The sequence below is a fragment of the Leuciscus leuciscus genome (assembly GCF_965113295.1).
Source record: "Leuciscus leuciscus genome assembly, chromosome: 3".
Lineage (NCBI taxonomy): Eukaryota > Metazoa > Chordata > Actinopteri > Cypriniformes > Leuciscidae > Leuciscus > Leuciscus leuciscus.
Window position 1 is genome coordinate 2,856,683 of NC_138727.1, and position 15,589 is coordinate 2,872,271.

The 15,589-nt window shown below is 39.9% G+C and overlaps 1 protein-coding gene and 1 long non-coding RNA gene across 3 annotated transcripts in view; both read right to left on the reverse strand.

Annotated features, from left to right (window-relative positions):
* Nucleotides 1-15,589, reverse strand: part of LOC309494449 (uncharacterized protein) — a 114,200-nt gene that overhangs the window by 91,029 nt on the left and 7,582 nt on the right. Inside the window, exons 1-4 of one of the 2 annotated variants that reach the window (XM_082163816.1) lie at nucleotides 12,026-12,155; nucleotides 11,085-11,381; nucleotides 10,730-10,972; nucleotides 8,372-8,518 (exon numbers count right to left, since the gene is read on the reverse strand). In XM_082163816.1, the coding sequence (XP_082019942.1) occupies nucleotides 8,372-8,518; nucleotides 10,730-10,972; nucleotides 11,085-11,381; nucleotides 12,026-12,083 (745 nt within the window). In that variant the 5' untranslated portion in view covers nucleotides 12,084-12,155. Of the gene's footprint in view, nucleotides 1-8,371; nucleotides 8,519-10,729; nucleotides 10,973-11,084; nucleotides 11,382-12,025; nucleotides 12,156-15,589 lie in introns of those variants that run through there. The other variant, XM_082163815.1, reaches the window with a different exon arrangement.
* On the reverse strand, nucleotides 5,657-6,839 carry LOC309494549. Its single transcript, XR_014204348.1, has 2 exons — nucleotides 6,714-6,839; nucleotides 5,657-6,637 (listed from the first exon to the last, which is right to left on the reverse strand). It is a non-coding gene; the product is annotated as an uncharacterized lncRNA (long non-coding RNA).

The following is a 15,589-nucleotide window of genomic DNA, read 5'->3' on the forward strand; positions in this document are numbered from 1 at the left end:
TATATATATATATATATATATATATATATATATATATATATATATATATTAGGGGTGTAACGATACGCGTATTCGTATCGAACCGTTCGGTACGAGGCTTTCGGTTCGGTTTTCGGTCCGCATTACGTACCGAACGGTTCGTTGGACCATTTTTTCTGCCGACCAAAATTTCGTTATTTCAAATGAAGGCGCGTCGCGGGTGGCAAGCGCGCTCATAGAGGCTGGCGCGACCACAACATCAACTGGCAAATGCAATGCAAGGAACGAAACTGAGCTACTCTTGTGTGTTCATGTGGACCGTTTATCAGTTTTGACCTGTGAAGCAGGACTCGCGAGCCCTATGCGCGAGCCTGATCAAGCAACACCACACAGCGCTAAGAGATCCAGACCAGAAAAGAAAGCATTTGAATCTCAAATGCTTTTTGAATTCGCCACTTAAGTAATAACATCGCTGCGAGATCTAGTGAGAAACATGCACATTTCTCTGTTATTAACGGATCAAACAGCGCTGACGTGGAAACCAGGAAGAAACATCGTGCCATGAATGAACTGGCCGATGTCCACAGATCAGCAACATTCACCGTGGAATGGATTTACTGCAGTAACACTAACTGCAAGGTATGGAAGTTTGTCAGGAATAGTGGGCTATAATGCTTTCAAGTAACATTACGTCTGTTTTATTTTGACAAATTGCTGCCCTCAAATGTTAATCTGAACTTAAATGAACCTTTGTTTATATCTAGCCTATTACTACAATATTACATTTCATTTTGTCCAAGGAGCTGTTTTGTTGTATATGCTCATAAGAAGAGTATAGCTCCATTATTGCTCAGTAAAAAAAGCAACAAAAAAATAAGTAAAAAAAATCATACTTTATGATGTTAGTTTCATAAAAAAAAAAAATTCTCTGGCATTTATTTATTTTTGCTGTAGCCTATGGAAAACGTACCGAACCGAACCGTACCGAACCGTGACACTAGTGTATCGTATCGAACCGAACCGTGAATTTTGTGAACCGTTACACCCCTAATATATATATATATATATATATATATATATATATATATATATATATATATATATATATATTTGTCCTTGCATTCTTTCTCGTGGCTCAGTCACACACCTGAATAAAAGGCTAATTAAGTATGCAGCCTCATTATGCGGGCCCATTGTCTCCTCAGGTGTGAACCACGCCCACCCGCATATTGCCTTTCCAAACAAAAAGTGTCTTACAAAATTTAAATCAGTGTATTGTTTTATGTGAATGGTTAGGCAGGATGATTTTCACATCATTTTGAAGAAAAAACTCTAGGCGAAAAAATGCATTATTCAGAAGTCTTATTGACACATATTTAGTATGTGTTTTGTGGCCTTATTTCAGAAATGTTTATTTTTAGTTTTTTCAATAACCATGCATAAACATTATTTTCTCAAAAATACAAACATGTACATACATGTTGCTCACATATTATGGTAGCCCTGTTTGTGCTAAATAGAGTGTAATTATACCTTTGCCATTAATATGTTTATAAGCAACTGAAAAAAACACAAATGTAAGGGCATGTCAGAACATCTCAAGGACCCCAAAAACACCTTAGACCCCAGAGGGTTAACATGCCTTTGGAGTGTGTATGTGGCACAACAAGGACTGCAGGTTGTCCCAAAAGGAAAGACCCAGTTCATCAGTAGTGAACGCATGAGGGATCTTGCATCTTCGTCTAGAGTTGTCAGCTGGGGAAATTTCGAAAGAAATGGATGCCCCTTTCAGGTGAACGACCTCATGTCAGTTCTCAGTGAGAGTGTTTCTGGTTCTTTCTGTAGCTGCAAATAGATTTTTGACATAAAAAAAAATCTATAATTTTGTACATGTACATTTCTGAAATATATAACTTAGACAGTTACCTCTGATAACAGATCACTCTAAATTGTAATGTGGACTCATGCATATTCTGTAAAGCTGCTTTGGAATGATGTGTATTGTGAAAAGTACTTTACAAATAAATGTGAAATGAATAGTGAGTGTTCAGCATTATGCAGAAGTACTTTGACTACCTTTAACACGACCTGTTGAGGACGGTTGGGACGGTCAATATAAATGGTGTCTGGAGCGGTACTAACCATGAGGACTTTGTTGGGCCCCTATATAGTTACACCATGTAACACAATAAGATGCTGCTTTTGACATATTTTACAGGGCTTCTTGAGGGTACAAGGCTCGGGTTTCTGATTGTGTCTGCAGCACCAACAGCCTTTGTCTCTAAGCCACTGTGTGATTTGGGTAGTTGTTAGTGACTTGAATTTTTAACAAAAACTGAAATAATGCTCACGCATGTCACAATATGGGCAATAATGTTTAGGCTTGTCTTTGGGCTTTAATGGGAAATTGCTGTGAGTTTGAGAGGTAAGGGGTAATTTATAACTAAAAGTTTGTCTACATGTGAACAACATTTCAGTACATAGCCATTCTCACTCTCTAAGGAACGAAGCATGCCCACGAGAGCATGTACGGAGAGTGCAAAGTTCTCAAATGCTTCAGCACCCCCTACTCCTACTTTGTTCTGACTGGTGGAGCTTTCAATACAGCTCCAAGTTCACTCTGTACAAGTTGGCAGGGTTGCCCATATTTGTCTTGGAGGGCTTGCAATGCGGTCGTGTATGGAGTGGGGTCATGCATGTAGGCTTGTGCTAATTTGTAGGCACTTGGCACTTTTAATCTGTCTAGAAGCACTTGGTATTTTTACTGCTCTGTGAGATGAGCGTGGCCATCTACGAGACTGTCTAGAGCCATTTTGAGTAAGGCAAAGTCAGACTATTTACCACTATCAAATTTAGGCAGAGCTGGTTTGGGTATACCACATGAGCTGGCAATCAACATGTCTATCACATTGACTGGGGTTTGTGGCTGTTCACATGGAATACTAGGCACTGAAAATAGCTGTGGGTCAAACTGCATTTGCCTAACAGGTTGATGTAACTGACCTGTTGGAGGCTGAGGTTGAGACTGGACTGGGCCTGCAAAAGGAGGTGGCTGGACATAGCTGGTCCCTGTGGAATCCTGAGACATATATGGTCTAGGCAGAAAGGTTGGGCACCTGACTGGCCAAGACTAGAGCTTTGTCTATTAAAATACAAAGAGTACTGCACTGTTATAGGAGGGTAAACATCTGCAGTAGACCATTTTACCAGTTTTGCACACTTGGTGATGCTACAGCATATATAGGAGAAGGAACAACAATTACAGGTTCTGCATGTAATGGTTTGGATGTAGAGGGAGGTGTAATGTGCTCAGGAACAGAGTGTGAAGGTCGAGCATGGATCTGGGCTTTGGGTTGAGTCTGGGTTCGAGGCGGGGTTTGCGGAGATGGGCTGCAGGGCATGGGGTCTTCTTACAGGATGGGGGCCACCGGTTGCTCTCTAGTGGTCTGTTTGGAGTTGTTTGTACTGGTATGACCTGGGGTAAGTTCTGCTAGCCTGAACTCCTTTTTATCTGGAAAATATCAACAGAGTTTTTAGTAATCTGGTAAGTTTGCGTGCACTGGGAATTTTTTATTTTTTATCAAATGAATACCAAGTAATGCTAAATCTACATACGGTAGACAGTGAATATGATATATTTGATGATCAGCTATTCTACTCATTTTTGAAAGTGTGGATTCTTAAAAAATGTCTCGGGTTACTTGATTGCGCTTTGGGAACATCTTTGTGTGTGACCGGTTGTGAAGCATGTGTGCAAACATGCCAAGGGAACTTGGTCTCAGATAACATCTGACGATGACGTCACTGGAAGTGTGGACTGTAGACATACTGTAGAGTGTGCTCACAAGCTCATGAAAGTTCTCAGACATGAGCTTGGGATGTGGACTCAAGGATATGTGAGCCTTGAGTCACATGAACATCCAAACTATAAAATCTGATGAATGTATGTGGAAAGGACCAGCCTGCTGCAACATCACATACTTGTTGCAAGGGGACACCCCTTGCCAAAGCTTTGGAGGAAACAACCCCCCTGGTAGAATGAGCACTAACTCCTAGAAGTGAAGCGAGAGAGAACTGGGTCTGCACAGCATGCAGTGCACCACCTTCCAAAGACACCCCATTTAAGGGCATAGATTCTTCTTGTGGAGGGAGCCCTAGCACTCAGAATATTCTGTCTGAGACAGGCTGGGTGATTCAGAGAGAAGCAGAGGGGATATTGCGCAGTCCCTTGAGAGGCGAAGAGGTCACCTCTACTTCGTAAAATCTTTCCCAAATCTGCTCCCACATTAAAATGCCAAGGGGTGTAAATCATCTTAAAGGACAGGAATTTGTCCTAAACCAGAACCTGCTGTGCTAGCCTTTTCAGATGGCACGAACACAGTCTGCCTTGGCGATTTATGTAGGTGACTACCGTGGTGTTGTCCACAGGCACTAGGGCATGGTAGCCCCTTAACTGCTGGAGGAAGTACTTAAGGGCCAGAAATACAGCCATCAATTCGAGGCAATTGATGTGCCAATTGAGATGATGACCTCTCCAGATTTTTATGCTCTCCAAGGGGAGAGATAGCCCACGATTGTCTCTTCGATCTGAGGCAACATCATATTACCGCGTGCCTTTGCACCTAAAATAGTCGAATAGGTTGATGTTGAGGTCATAAAAGACACGCAATTTATATTTTTATGAACGAGTTAACTCGTCATGTAGGCTAACTTTAAGCGTTTGGGGGTATCTTGTTCCTATGGCCAGTCCAGTTGTAACCGAGTGGCAACCTCCCTGTCTCTCTCTTGAAACCAACACGGAAGTGACTTAAACTGCAATTCATCGAAAGGGAGTCAAATCTGTATCTCCCCCATGTTAAAATGTCCAACTTTACAGCAGAAAAAAAAATTTGTTCACAGCCTGGTGCAAAAAGTGGTTTTGGTCTATCTACCTAATTTTACCCTTCATGACAACTGTGAGGGGGGTGAATTTTTTTTATAACTCATCCGTTTAAATTATATTAAGCCTTAAATTTCTGCATAATTAAGGGCGTGGCCACTTGAGTGACAGGTGGTTTGCCGCTGCTGTCACTTCTAGCCGTTTGTCTACTGTCTGTTAGTGTCACGTTACCACAGCTAATCTCAGCTATTGAACTTGCAATCTCTGCCATGTTTGTGCTTTTTTTCGGGATTATTTCATACAATTTAATACACACATCGACATTATACCTTCGCCCACGCCGTTTGATTCCGTCGTAGTCGAGTATCGAGAGAACAATCAGCGCTGTTTTTCAGTTGTTTTCCTCTGTGAACTCATGGATGTCTGACAATTTCGTTGCTTTTTGGAGTTCAGATTTAAAAACGTCTCTAGATATAGACGCTACACTCGTTCTGCGTTACCGTTGCTCTCACGAAACAGATGGACTATATATGCTTATTTAACTTTTTAGTGTTAAATAAAAAGTACTGTCAGATGAAATCCTGCAGGTGTCAGTGCTTGCTCTCCATCCATGCAATTCATATGTGGCGGGTGACACGAGGGCAGTAAGATGGGGTTTCTTAAAGAATTATAATTAATAAGATTGTATCATTCACACTCCGACTACGCCACTCTGGGAATTTCACCCAAAGAATGAGAATAGACCCCAACAAAAGGCACACACAGGTTCGTATCACCTAATAGAGTCAGAGACATGGGTCATCGTACGAAAATAGCTTTTATTGACAATTCTTAAAAGAGAACAGTATAAAAAGGATATAAAGCACTTTGTTCAAATTCAATGAACTCCTAAAGGATTAGAACCAGGTCAAAGCAGGGACGAGAGGCACAGAGGCAGAGAGTCGTAGCATGCCACCCGCAGATGCAGGACCACTGCACTTCACTGTGTGCGCACACACACACACTCACACAGGTGTTAATACCAAGCACTGCACATGGTGAGAAAAGATCCCGTCACCCAAATAAGAATCCTCTGCCCCTGGTGCTCAGGCCCTGCTAACACACACAAAAGATATATATCAAATACAGAAATAATCAAATACAAAAATAATCAAATACAGAAATAATCAGTTTGATAGCTAGAAGGATTATTGATGCTCAAATCAAAGTAACCAAAATAATTTTACAACTAATAAATTGAAAATCAACAGTTGATCGAAACTAAACCCAAATGTCAACGACGGCAAAATATATAAAGAAATCAATAAAGGAAACAAACCAAACTTCAGTCAAAATTATTAATCAAGCAAACAAGTCAAGCAATTTGAAGCAAAATAAAGCAAGTTAAAGAAATGAACTATTATTTCAGAAAATAATTGGAGAATAGATAATTCAACTTTAGAAGCAAAATCAAATACAAATGAAAGTGCAAGCAGAAAGAATCAAAATAAATTGAAATGAGAGAAGAGCAAAGATTGCAGTTCAGATTTTAGCACCAGTCTTTGTAGCTAATATCAGTCCAAAGAAAAATGAAAACTACATACAAGCCAAAAAGAAACTAAAAAAGATCGACTAAAGTCCCAAGTTGTAGTTGAATCTGTTGACAGTTAATACAGTTGAAACAGGACCGAAACAGGACCAAAACAGGACCAAAACAGGACAGCACTGCGGCCGTAAATGAACACGGAGCACCCCGACTGGAATGCAGTTATAGCCCTTTACAGACCTATAAACAGGGCCCTATAAACAACATAAGATTGTTACTCTGCTAGATAAATTCTCTAACTTAATGCATGCACTTAAAACTAATACATACCGATTGTCGAGGAAAATGAAACGTAGCTTTCTCTGGAGGGGAACTCAGGTTCCACAACTGAGAAAGGGTACGGATTAGGACACACTTAAATACAAACTAGCACTTCAAAAACACACATTTCCTACAACAGAGCACGATTAGCGAGAGATTAACAAACTCTCCCTACCTTCTCCAGCGTCCACATCCAGTACACGCATCCAGCACACGCAAATAACAATCGTAACGAGCTTGTGCAACGGAAGACAGAAGCACACTCTCCAAAGCAAAACGGGTGTCTCTAAAAAGTACATTAAAAGAACACTTCGCATAACTAAATACACTTCATGAGCTAAAAACAACTAGCAGCGCATTCTCCTTACCGGCTCGGGTGTTCGCATCCGGTTTCCAGGAAGCAGTGACGGAAGCGCGTTAACGACGCAGCGATTCAAAACGTGACGCCTGACGAGCAGTAAATGCGTTGCGGTTTTAAAGTCCAGGAGCACAGATGATAGGCTAGAATGGCCATCAATAACAATGTGATGAAAAAAACAGGAACGCCCTTCCTGCCACACATGCATATCCTGGAATGAGCGCGGATTTCTAGCGCATTTACTTGAACTTCTGAGGTAAATGGATTTAATAAAGCTCTCTACGAACATGACGTGCGATGCCACGCTGACTGACATGTATGCGCATAAATCACTGTCACAAGCTCAGAGCAATATTACTGCACAATACATTTTTAAAAAGCAGAATAATACAACATCACGATACAGACAGTCTCACTTTTAACTATTTATAGTATTTCGAAGGGTAAAAACATGAACTTTAAGTCAGCTGTCACTTTAGTACGAGGCCCTGTGTGGTCTCACACTTGGTACTGCCAGTAGCATATAGCATTAGCTCCTTAGCCTGAGCTAACTCGATCAAGTCGAGCTAGGCGGGCGTGGTTTCAGCAACCAGGCACCTCAGCTCCACCCATGTCCCAGATTTTTTTACAGTCTATGGTTGTAACCTTGCCACCACCTCGAGTAGTTCCTCCTGAGCTTTATCATCATGGGAGGAATGCTCGGAGGCGGCACCAGCAACAAGTGATGCAGCGTCCTCTGCCTGATCCGAAGAAGCCCCGGGCCGTGCTTCGGAATCAGGCAAAAGGAAATCCCGATCTGGAGAGAGAGCAAGCGAATGTAACAGACCCGTCTCTCGCTCCTCAGATCGACTCGCAATCTTTAATGGAGAAAAACTCACAGTACTTGCACTTGCCATGCTCTTCCCCCATACACTCAAAGCAGAACTCATGTATATCATTAACAGCAATGGGCCGTAAACAGGGAGGCACGCATCTCCTGATTGTTTGCGACATGATGTTCTCTTCTTTTCTCTTTCTCACACTGAGAAATTTTCTCCACACTGGAATTCCACCTCCGAGCAAAGTGGCCAGACAGATAGTGTAGCAGACACACACACAATGCGGTTTCTGAAGACAAAAAAACCTGGAACGTTCAGAAATGTTTAATTTGATTTAAATTACTGTATTTAAGAGTTGGCATTGAAATACGTTGATGATTGTGCCGGGAACTTTTCAAGCTCAACAAGGACAACTACAGCTTCAGTTTGATCTTTTGTTGAAAACGCAAATGCTCATTGATTTATTTGGAGGCGATGGAGACGTTGCTAACCTTGTTGGTGCTTCATACGTTGCCGAAAGCTTCGATACGCACAGAGGATGAGAACACAGATCAGCAGAAGCGCTCCTCCGCCGGCTAGGATGCTTACCATGACCCAGAAATCAAAGCCAAAGAGTTTACCATAACCTGGACCTGGACCTATAAGGCATGGACCACATGAATAGAGGATCATTAAAAAACATCTATTTTAAGCTGCTTAAAATTCTACAATCTGCATCATGGGTAATACTGTAAGATCAAACATTATTTCATGAGGGGGTCAAATGTTTGCACACACTTCATTGAATTTGCTCTTAATTAACTTTAAAAACTATTTGAGCTGAAAACTTAATGTGTGAATGTATACTGTGATGGAATTTTTTAATTAATCATAACTAACATTTCTTTTTCTTGCAGGATTAACATTTATATGCTTTTGAAAACTAAATATCCCCAAAACTTGGGCCAAAGTGTAGAGTACATTTTTGTAGAAAAATGATGTAATGAATCATGTCACCTTTGCCATGCTTCTAATCTATAAAAAACTGTGGTACTCTTTTTGGTGGAGGGATTCTCTCTCAGGGATTGGTCTGAGGTCCTCCGGCCGTGATTAAAGCACATTCGAAGGCATTGTCTGGAGTCTGTTTGATTATTGCTCAGCAGGCTAGACACTAGAGATCTCAAGTGATAGTGTTTAGTGATGCACTAGAGACCTTATTCCCAATCGATAGTGTTCAAACAGGTCGAGACGTGGGCCGACTCAAACAGGTATTGAAGAAAACTTACATGCAACATGCATGTTCCTCGTTCAATAATGCTTAAAAGGCTGGATTCTACAGTACGACCCAATACAGTACCAAGTTAACCTTATCTGGGGTGCGTTTCCCGAACAATGACGTAACTCGCTGCTTCACTACCATAGTACGATGCATCGTTGAAGAAATCAACTAGCTAGTCATGACTGTTTCCTGAAACTGCATTGTCGCAAAGTGGTCGTTCAACCACGTTGGTTCATGATGTCACACATATGGTGGAGTAATAACTTATTTTAATGAATCTGTTTGAGATCGAATTAACGCTAGATGTTTTGCTATAAATTACAGACATGACATCTGAGGACTATTTCTAATTTTTCTCAGCTATTTAGCTTTATTTCCAGATTCAATCATAGGCTTGTTCTTACATAGTTCTTCTTGCGCACTCTTCAAAAACGGTGCTTTAAATCTCTTGACAAACTAAAAGACGTAAATTACATTTTTATTTATTCTAAATAAAAGACACAGGTTGTGCTGAATGTCAGCTTGCTTATTTGGCTCAAGAAAAGGATTTATTGAGTCCACATGTCATGCAAACTAGAAACTCTTCTTCTAACCACAGGTCGAGATCTGTCATTGCAAACACACAACTTTGTGATGCTGTTTGTGAATGTTTGTTAGAATGATGGTTTCGGGAAACACTGACTCGTTGAACTGCTGATAACGACGGAACTTGCGAACATAGTTGGCTAACGATGCTTTTGGGAAACGCACCCCTGGGTAGTATTTTCTCTTACTTTGCATAGTCTTTTTCCTTGTAAAGATGAGGGAATGAGAGTCTGAATGAACACAACCTTTGACATTTTTTTCTTTTTCTTTTATTAATTTGATCTGTTCACTTTTTTTGGTGACTACATAATTCCCAGACTTGTGTCATTTCATAGTTTCCATGACTTTGATGTTGAATAAAGAAAACTATTGAGTGTTTGTGCTGCCTTCATTTTAAGTTATATTCAACTTGAATTGTGAAACTGTATTAAGTGACAACTTGGATATTTGAGTTATCTCAGCAAGTTCATTCTAGTTCATTCTTCATTGTGTGTGTGTGTGTGTGTGTGTGTGTGTGTGTGTGTGTGTGTGTGTGTGTGTGTGTGTGTGTGTGTGTGTGTGTGTGTGTGTTACACTGTTCATTCTAAAATTTTAAGTTGTGATAGCTAATTGTGAATAAAGTCCACACTTTTGACCTATCTTCAGTAAGTTCACAGTTTACCACCATTTTGCGGTTAAACACCAAAATACGGTTATTTTACTGTCATAGTTTCATGATTGAAGGTCAGCAGCAAAAACAGGAAATGGGCCAGAAACCAGTTCATATACTTTATGAGACTAAAGTGAAACCGCGAAAAGTCACTCAGACAGTTTACAGACATGTTTATTTTTCACATCAATATTTAATTTCAGATATGGTCAGATATCAGATAAGGTCATGATTTAGATGTTTTATCTTGTCTTAGAGACAACACTCACATTTTTTTTTTTTTTTTTTTAATTAAGTAATTATAGCACCAAATCAGAACATTAAGAATAAAAAGCATGTGAAATGAGAAATACTTACATGATACTGTAACACTCTCACTTTTGCCTTTGCTGACAGGATTGTGTGCCTCGCATGAGTACGGTTTATTCTCCTGGACTTCAGTAGATGACAAGAACACCTGAGGGTTTTTTTCATTCTGGATAATTTTGTCTTCTTCATACCAGGATAGTGTCAGATCTTCTCTTTTTCCGATGTCACAAGTGAGAGTCGCATTCCCATCTTTTGTGCAGCTGATCTTCACAGCAGGTTTAGGGGCCTTTTCTGTAACAGAAACATGGTGGATATTTCCTAATACTGTAACTACTATAGAAATATACAGTCTGATTTTGTTATTATTATTGTGTTGGAAGGGTAGAAATATTTGTCATCTTACCATATACTTTAATTTCCACTTCTCCTCTACCAATCTCTGCACCATCATCATTAAATGCGTTGAATGAATATCTGCCCATATCCTTCAGACTAACACTTAAAAATTTCAATGATCCATCTTCTTCCATAGATACACCTTCAGACTCTCCTTTGATAGTCCCACCTTTCCTGCGAATAATGGTGCCGCGTGTGTCATGGACCCATCTAATCTCAGAAGGTTTCTGATTGTTTCTTGTTGTCAGCTTAATGATGCAGGACGTTCCCACTAGTAGATCTTTTCCACATGTCTCTGTTGAGACTATAATAAATAAAATCATATTAATATTTATTAAAACTCAACAGGGTTCAACTGCTCATGTTTGGTTCACTATGAGGAAAAAGCATAAAAACAGAGAATGAATAATTCTCAGGGTGAGTTTCTTTTTAAAAGTCAATTTCGGTTCAGACACTAACTTTAGACAACACAGTTCAATATTATATTCTTTCATCACACTGTACGGGGTAAGTTGTCACACATGGGGATTTGCGTAAGACAGCCTATTAAATCAGAACTTAAACAGTAAAATTATTATAAAAACAGCTGAAAGGTAAAAGGTAACTTAAAAATACCAAACCATTGTTATGGCCAACAGAACTTACCCACTATAAAAGTGCATGTGTTGCTTTAAGGACATATTTTTCTTGATCTGACACTTAAAAAATGGCCTTAACTATATTTTTTCTGACAATTTAGATGTTCTAATTATATGATTTATTGAGTTGGTATAAAATAAAGCAGTATGCATGAAAACAAATGTTAATATGGATTACTATTCTTAATATCCATTGGTCGCAACTTTTGATCTCAAGTTCAACTATAAAATATTTACAAAATATATAAGAAAAACTGTTTCTCCACTTCAGTCTATTAACATATCTATACAAAATGAAGTCAGAACCTACCAGAGAGTGCAGCGAAGCCACAGAGGAATAAAAACAAGAGATAGTATTGGCAGCTCATTGCTCTTCTGAACACAGCAAATGTTGCAGAACCTTTTTCACAATCGACTAGAACCGCAGTTTCAGAACCACAGCCACAGGGCGGGGCTTCATTTTCTTTAGCTAAATACCAGAGCCATAGAGAGAAAGAGTTGCGACACTCTTTGATGTCGCCGCTATGGCTGTCACGTGGTTCATGTAAGCCCCAATAGTTCCAAAACATACGCTGGCTGTCATGTTCTTCTATGGGACAGACAGCAGCGATTGCATTATTGAACGGTAAATATAAAATAAAACACACACCCAAGTACTTTTTCAGCTGTTATTGCATTATTGCATTTTGTTAATGTCAGTTTTGCATTTGGAGATAAGTTTTAGGCTATATTTTTGGAGGGAAAAGCTTAGTATTCCTGTTCGCATGGGTAGTAGCACTGGCTTTAGCGGCTCTAACTTAACTTTTCCATATCATTCATCTGATGATGGACGTCTCATGATATTTATTTTAGCACAACTGGGCTGTATTAGGCTATTGATTCCCTTGATTTTGCTTATAAATTCCGATTCAGCCATTAGCCTACCTTCGTGATCACGCAAAGAGGTCTGCCGTGGCTAGGGTTGCCAACTGTCCCGAATTAGCCGGGACGTCCCGATTATTGGGCTTAATTTATTTGTCCCGTTCGGGACCTACCTTGTCCCGTTTATTGAGTGCTACGCTGATATGTAGGCCTACTGATACAACAGCAACACGACAATTGAGAATGATCACGACACCGGTCATCATCCAATCACGCGCATCAGACCATACCAATAAACTATAAAATAAGAATTAATTATTCTTTTGGGACAAATAATTTGATTTGCGAACAGAATCCTCAGCTGTCTGATCGCTCCCGGTTCGATCCGGTCTCGCGCTAACGGCAAATCCCTTTCACTGTCCGGCCAGGTTTCTATTTCGGCAAATCAGTTTTGGTGAATTTAAACAACGTGATTATTGTTCATAAGTCCAACATCCAGCCACGCAAGAAAACATGCAATCAACCTGCAGGAATAATATGATGTGATTTGCTGCCCAAGAAACACTGATTATTATTAATATTTAAAAAAAAGAAGAGGTCAAGATTATTTGATGAATAGAAGGTTCAAAGGAGATTTATCCGAAATAAAAAAGCTTTTGTAACATTATAAATGTCTTTACTGTCACTTTTGATTAATTGAATGCATATTTGCTGCATATTTTCTTTAATTTCTTTAAAGTGTAATGTTACAAAAGCTTTCTATTTCAGATAAATGCTATTATTTTGAACTATGTTTTGTGTATAATGTGACTTTTTTGCGTGACCTTAAAATTCGTTTTAGAATTAAATTGTACATAAACAGGTTAAGCAAAACAAATATGTTTATGTCTGAGAAACTTTTAAACACATACGAGCCTGAAATGACATATAGGCTGTGTGATACAGTAGGCTACAAATATTTTGAGTGTTCCTTATTTTCCTGTAAAGAACCACGATTGTCCCACATTTTTCTTTTCGGAAGTTGGCAACCTTAGCCGTGGCGGTCCGTTCAGAATTCGCTTAGAAGCTAGCTCACTTCATCTGATGAAAGTGGCCATCCCCCGGGACCACAACGTAAAACATGATCATGTTAAGACTAAGAATATAATTTTAAGATTAAGCCATACACATATTATCAAAACTATAACCGATTAAAAACGAATTTACGCTTTTATGTTTGGGTATATAGGTAAGTGCAGAGTGAAGATTTTTCTCTATGGCTCTGGGTTAGTGTACAGAGTAGGCTAAGAGTAAGGGTAGCAAGTAACTTAAGCAATTAACTAACAAAACACTTGTAACTTCTGTTACAGCTATTGAGACATCAATTAAGCATGGCTGATACAAATGAAGGTTTTCAAATAAAATATTTTTTTATTAAACAATGGCAGACAACAAAAATGTGTGCTTGTGTGAGTGTGTGTGAACAAGAAAAGCAAAAACCAGGGGCAGGTGATCCATGAAACAGACAGGACTGGTGATGGCCATAACAATCCTAGAGGTCCAGCATTGTTCTCACAAGCCGCTTCACTCAAGACAACAAAACATAATGAAAAGTTAGTATATCCCAAAAAATTAAATAAAATAAAAGTTGCTATAAAGGTGGTAGCGATTCATTACCGAACTCTTACTGTCACAGCTGACGAAGTCGCGCTAGCTAACTAGCAAGCAGGCAGTGCTTGAAAATTGGTTGAAACAACCAACATAAAATATAAATAATTACGCTGTGCATGTACAAATGAAGACCAGTATAAGCATCGCAAAGGGCCTCTGATACAATATAGACAGTTGACAATTCAAAAGAGGTCGATATTTCAGCAACTTCACTCTGGAACAACTCGACGCGCAGCAATGTAAGTGAATGGTGTCCAACAGCCAAATGACAGTGTTTGGAACTAATCCGATCTTCAAATCCCGGAAGTAGGCGGTTAAAAGCGCCGCCATTTTTTACAACGGAGGTCTATGGGAGTGTCGCAACTCTTTCTCTCTATGGCTCTGCTAAATATAAGCTGTTTTCTACGGTGACCGGGAGGGGACATGTTCGGTTCAATAGGCTGCTTTCATCATGATATCTATGGCTTTCACATTGGGCTCGTTTGCTGTGGTCCGAGCCCGAGCGTGTTTGTTCCCGGTGTTGTGCCGAATTTTATTTCCCGAAATTCGGCACAACACCGGCGCCCCCCGCAGCGTTGGTCTGGTTTCACACTCAACTTGATTCTATCGAAACTGGTGCGTTTGTGTGCATCATACTACATCATCGCAAACGTGCACGGCGCATGATAGAAAACAGAACGTGAGTCAAAACTGTGTGTTTAAAAAATATATATAATAATAATAATTTGGTGCTATTATGCACAGCTGAGTGAAAGCATCGGTTTCCCATCTTTATTTTTGAGAGGTCAGTTCTTCTGTAACGATTCGGTGGTTGAGTAAGGCGCACAATGAAGGAAATGGTGAGAATAACAATGTTTTTATTCAAGTTACACACTCAGAAGATGATAACCACGCAAACAAGAACCGACAAGGGAGTGAACAGAAAATGGAGTGTATACACACACACATGTGAGGACACTAAACACAGCAACAGCTGGTCTAAATCAGAGACTTCTTCTTCTTCTTCTTTCGTGTGTCGTCATCAAATGTCCAGCTCAGTAGAACTCAGCCACGTTCTCATCTCAGGTCCCACGTCGAAGAGGCCGGCCTCCGAGGGTGGTTTATACAGTGGACAGGTGGTAATTATGTGCTCAGCGGTCTGCTCTGGCTCCCCACACTCACACACTGCTCTGTCCTCCAGGCCCCACTTCCTCATCGATGCTTTGTAACGTAGGGTTAGGGTTAGGGTTAGGGTAGGGTTAGGGTTAGGGTTAGGTTAGGGTAACTCCATGAAAATCAGAGACCATGGCAACTAATGAGAACTAATACAGACGACACAGAAAATTTACTTAACGGAACGTGACACTTCCCTTGTGCCGTGACA